Source organism: Mandrillus leucophaeus, unplaced genomic scaffold, assembly GCF_000951045.1.
Source record: "Mandrillus leucophaeus isolate KB7577 unplaced genomic scaffold, Mleu.le_1.0 Scaffold226, whole genome shotgun sequence".
In the NCBI taxonomy this organism is placed as follows: domain Eukaryota; kingdom Metazoa; phylum Chordata; class Mammalia; order Primates; family Cercopithecidae; genus Mandrillus; species Mandrillus leucophaeus.
In genome coordinates, this window is record NW_012102321.1 from 111950 (window position 1) to 117908 (window position 5959).

The 5959-nt window shown below is 41.2% G+C and overlaps 1 protein-coding gene across 3 annotated transcripts in view; it reads right to left on the reverse strand.

Annotated features, from left to right (window-relative positions):
* The window catches only part of CENPL (centromere protein L), a 35367-nt gene that overhangs the window by 17747 nt on the left and 11661 nt on the right, over nt 1–5959 (reverse strand). For all 3 annotated transcript variants that reach the window (XM_011981409.1, XM_011981408.1, XM_011981407.1), the window contains exon 3: nt 931–1105. In XM_011981409.1, the coding sequence (XP_011836799.1) occupies nt 931–1098 (168 nt within the window). In that variant the 5' untranslated portion in view covers nt 1099–1105. The remainder of the gene's footprint in view (nt 1–930; nt 1106–5959) is intronic.

Here is a 5959-nt window from a genome sequence, read left to right on the forward strand (position 1 = left end):
AATGAGATCATATCCTTTGCAGGGACATGGATGGAGCTGGAGGCCGTTATCCTTAGCCAACTAGCAAAGGAACAGAAAACCAAATACCACATGTTCTCACTTATAAGTGGGAGCTAAACAATGAGAACACATGGACGCATAGAGGGGAACAACACACACTGAGGCCTATCAGGGAGTGGAAGGTGGGAGGAGGGAGAGAAGCAGGAAAAATAACTAATGGGTATTAGGCTTAACACCTAGGTGATTAAATAATCTATATAACCAACCCCCATGACGCACGTTTACCTATGTAACAAACCTGCACATCCTGCACATATACCCTAAACTTAAAAGTTAAAAAAAATACTGTGGACATGATTCAGATTAAAGGAGGTTAGAATACATAAAAATTCCTGGTATATATATGGGTTGTATGTTTGAAAATTACTTTAAAAATAAATAAACAGGCGTGGTGGCTCACACCTGTAATCCTAGCACTTTGGGAGGCCGAGGCAGGCGGATCACAAGGTCAGGAGATCAAGGCCATCCTGGCTAACATGGTGAAACCCCGTCTCTACTAAAAAATACAAAAAATTAGCCAGGCGTGGTGGCGGGTGCCTATAGTCCCAGCTACTGGGGAGGCTGAGGCAGAAGAATGGCATGAACCCAGAAGGCGGAGTTTGCAGTGAGCAGAGATTGCACCACTGCACTCCAGCCTGGGCGACAGAGCGAGATTCTGTCTCTAAATAAATAAATAAATACAAATATAAAAAATAAAAGACATAAAAGAGGTAGCACTGGTCATTATGAAATTGTTTATTTGTTTTTCATTTATTTTATTAGTTGACGGGTTAAGAAGATACTAAGAATACTATAGTTACAAAAATTGAAATGTTTTGTTCACAGATATTCTCGATTATTGACTAACACAAAGGGATACAAAAAGCATACCTGCAACTGTGAACACTGGGGAACTTTCCTCCGAGGTGGAGTCGGGATAAATGAAGTCTGTTTCCTGATTGATTCTAATCGTTTTTGCAGAGGAGTGGCACCTACAAAGTAATCTTCAGGTCTTGAGGATGCACTACGAGTTGACTCTGGTACATTATAAGAATCCATGGTCTGTCTACATAAGAAGAAATAAAACCAGAATTCTAAGCACTAAAAAGTTAACTGATGCTCAGTTTCACTGACTCCTCTCCTCACTCTAAAGGAATTCTTTCTCTTTCTTTCTTTTCCCCTCCCTATTCCCAGTTTTAAACCAAGTCCTATATTCCTTATTGGCTATAGCCCACTTTTATGTATATCTTACAGACACCTCAAACACAGTGTATGTTCAAAACTAAATTCAACTTCTTTTCCTCCTTCAAAAAGCTAACTGATCCATTTTCAAATTCCTGTCAATTTGCTAAGTTAACTTAAATTCATGTAGTCTCCCACCTTCATTCTTTAACATACAGTCATTAAGCACATTCTACTGAGTTTTTCTTTCAAGAATCTGTCGAATCTGGTTCCAAGATGGCTGAATAGGAACAGCTCTGGTCTGCAGCTCCCAGCGTGATCGACCCAGAAGACGGGTGATTTCTGCATTTCCAACTGAGGTACCTGATTCATCTCACTGGGACTGGTTGGACAGTGGGTACAGCCCATGGAGGGTGAGCCGAAGCAGGGCAGGGCATTGCCTCACCCAGGAAATGCAAGGGGTCCAGGGATTTCCCTTTCCTAGCCAAGGGAAGGCGTGACAGACTGTACCTGGAAAACCAGGACACTCCCACCCAAATATTGCGCTTTTCCTACGGTCCTGGCAACCAGCAGACTAGGAGATTCTCTCCCGTGCCTGGCTTGGCAGGTCCCACACCCACGGAGCCTTGCTCACTGCTAGCCCAGCAGTCTGAGATTGACCTGCCAGGCAGCAGCCTGGTGGCGGAGAGGTGCATACACCATTGCTGAGGCTTGAGTAGGTAAACAAAGTGGCCAGGCAATTCAAACTGGGTGGAGCCCACCACAGCTCAGCAACGCCTACTGCCTCTATAGACTCCACCTCTGTGGGCAGGGCATAGCTGAAAAAAAGGCAGCAGAAACGTCTGCAGACTTAAATGTCCCTGTCTGACAGCTCTGAAGACAGCATTCTCCCAGTATGGCGTTTGAGCGCTGAGAACAGACAGACTGCCTCCTCAAGTGGGTCCCTGACCCCTGTGTACTCTAACTGGGAGACACCTCCCAGTAGGGGCCAACTGACACCTCATACAGGCAAGTGTCCCTCTGGGATGAAGCTTCTAGAGGAAGGATCAGGCAACAATATTTGCTGTTCTGCAAAATGCTGTTCTGCAGCCTCCACTGGTGATATCCAGGCAAACAGGGTCTGGAGTGGATCTCCAGCAAACTCCAACAGACTGCAGCTGAGGGACCTGACTGGTAAAAGAAAAACTAACAAAAATAAATAGCATCTACATCAACAAAAAAGACATCCACACCAAAACCCCATCTGTAGGTCACCAACATCAAACACCAAAGGTAGATAAAACCACAAAGATGGGGAGAAACCAGAGTACAAAAGCTGATAATTCTAAAAACCAGAGCACTCCTTCTCCAAAGGATCACAGCCCCTCGCCAGCAACGGAACAAAGCTGGATGGAGAATGGCTTTGACAAGTTGACAGAAGTAGGCTTCAGAAGGTTGGTAATAACAAACTTCTCTGAGCTAAAGGAGTATGTTCTAACCCATCGCAAGGAAGCTAAAAACCTTGAAAAAAGGTTAGACGAGTGGCTAACTAGAATAAACAGTGTAGAGAAGACCTTAAATGACCTAATGGAGCTGCAAACCACGGCATAAGAACTTCATGATGCATGCACAAGCTTCAATAGCCAAACAATCAAGTGGAAGAAAGGATATCAGTGACTGAAGATCAAATTAATGAAATAAAGCGAGAAGACAAAATTAGAGAAAAAAGAGTAAAAAGAGACAAACAAAGCCTCCAAGAAATAACGGACTATGTGAAAAGACTAAATCTACGTTTGATTGGTGTACCTGAAAGTGACGGTGAGAATGGAACCAAACTGGAAAACACTCTCTACGATATTATCCAGGAGAACTTCCCCAACCTAGCAAGGCAGGCCAACATTCAAATTCAGGAAATACACAGCAGAACACCACAAAGATACTCCTCGAGAAGAGCAACCCCAAGACACATAATTGTCAGATTCACCAAGGTTGAAATGAAGGAAAAAACGTTAAACACAGCCAGAGAGAAGGGTTGGGTTACCCACAAAGGGAAGCCCATCAGGTTAACAGCAGATCTCCTGGCAGAAACTCTACAAGCCAGAAGACAGCGGGGGCCAATATTCAACATTCTTGAAGAAAGGAATTTCAACCCAGAATTTCATATCCAGCCAAACTAAGCTTCATAAGTGAAGCAGAAATAAAATCCTTTACAGACAAGCAAATGCTGAGAGATTTTGTCACCACGAGGCCTGCCTTACAAGAGCTCCTGAAGGAAGCGCTAAACATGGAACGATCAGTACCAGCCACTGCAAAAACATGCCAAATTGTAAAGACCATCGATGCTAACAAGAAACTGCATCAACTAACAGGCAAAATAACCAGCTAACATCATAATGTCAGGATCAAATTCACACATAACAATATTAACTTGAAATGTAACTGAGCTAAATGCCCCAATTAAAAGACACAGCCTGGCAAATTGGATAAAGAGATAAGACCCATCAGTGTGCTGTATTCAGGAGACCCATCTCAAATGCAAAGACATACATAGGCTCAAAATAAAGAGATAGAGGAAGATCCACCAAGCAAATGGAAAGCAAAAAAAAGGGAGGGGTTGCAATCCTAGTCTCTGATAAAACAGACTTTAAACCAAGAAAGATCAAAAGAGACAAAGAAGGTCATTACATAATGGTAAAGGGATCAATTTAACAAGAAGAGCTAACTAACTTTAAATATATATGCACCCAATACAGAAGTACCCAGATTCATAAAGCAAGTCCTTAGAGACCTACAAAGACACTTAGAATCCCACACAATAATACTGGAAGACTTTAATACCCCAACATCAATATTAGACAGATCAATGAGACAGAAGGTTAACAAAGATATCCAGGACTTGAACTCAGTTCTGCACCAAGCGGACCTAACAGACATCTACAGAACTCTCCACCCCAAATCAACAGAATATACATTCTTCTCAGCACCACGTCACACTTATTCTAAAATTGACCACATAATTGGAAGTAAAGCACTCCTCAGCAAATGTAAAAGAACAGAAATCACAACAAACTGTCTCTCAGACCACAGTGCAATCAAAATTAGAACTCAGGATTTAAAAACTCATTCAAAACCACACAACTACATGGAAACTGAACAACCTGCTCCTGAATGACTACTGGTTAAATAACAAAATGAAGGCAAAAATAAAGATGTTCTTTGAAACCAATGAGAACAAAGATGCAATGTACCAGCATCTCTGGGACACATTTAAAGCAGGGTGTAGAGGGAAATTTATAGCACTAAATGCCCACAAGAGAAAGCAGGAAAGATCTAAAATCAACACCCTAACATCACAATTAAAAGAACTAGAGAAGCAAGAGCAAACACATTCAAAAGCTAGCAGAAGGCAAGAAATAACTAAGAACAGAGCAGAACCAAAGGAGATAGACACACAAAAACACCGTTCAAAAAAATCAGTGAATCCAGGAGTTGGTTTTTTAAAGAGATCAACAAAATTGATAGACTGCTAGCAAGACTAAAAAAGAAGAAAAGAGAGAAGACTCAAAAAGATGCAATAAAAAATGAGAAAGGGGATATCACCACCAATCCCACAGAAATACAAACTACCATCAGAGAATATTATAAATACTTCTACATAAATAAACTAGAAAATCTAGAAGAAATGGATAAATTCCTGGACACATACACCCTCCCAAGACTAAACCAGGGAGAAGTCAAAACTCTGAATAGACCAATAACAGGCTCTGAAATAGAGGCAATAATTAATAGCCTACCAACCAAAAAAGTCTAGGACCAAATGGATTCACAGCCAAATTCTACCAGATGTACAAAGGGGAGCTGGTACCATTCCTTCTGAAACTATTCCAATCAACAGAAAAAGAGGGAATCCTCCCTAACTCATTTTATGACACCAGCATCATCCTGATAGCAAAACCTGGCACAGGCACAACAAAAAAAGAGAATTTTAGACCAATATCCCTGAGGAACATCAATGCGAAAATCCTCAATAAAATCCTGGCAAACTGAATCCAGCAGCACATCAAAAAGCTTATCCACCACGATCAAGTCAGCTTCATCCCTGGGATGCAAGCCTGGTCCAACATATGCAAATCAATAAATGTAATTCATCACATAAACAGAAACAACAAAAACCACATGATTATCTCAATAGATGCAAAAAAAGCATTTGACAAAATTCAACAGCCCTTCATGCTAAAAACTCTCAATAAACTAGATATTGATGGAACGTATGTCAAAATAATAACAGCTATTTATGACAAACCCACAGCCAATATCATACAGAATGGGCAAAAACTGGAAGCGTTCCCTTTGAAAACCGGCACAAGACAAGGATGCCCTCTCTCACCACTCCTATTCAACATAGTGTTGGAAGTTCTGGCCAGGGCAATCAGGCAAGAGAGAGAAATAAAGGGTATTCAATTAGGAACGGAAGAAGTCAAATGACATGATTGTATATTTAGAAAATCCCATCATCTCAGCCCCAAATCTCCTTGAGCTGATAAGCAACTTCAGCAAAGTCTCAGGATACAAAATCAATGTGCAAAAATCACAAGCATTCTTATACACCAATAACAGAGAAACAGAGCAAAATCATGAGTGAACTCCCATTCACAATTGTTACGAAGAGAATAAAATACTGAGGAATCCAACTTACAAGGGATGTGAAGGACCTCTTCAAGGAGAACTACAAACCACTGCTCAACAAAACAAAAGAGGA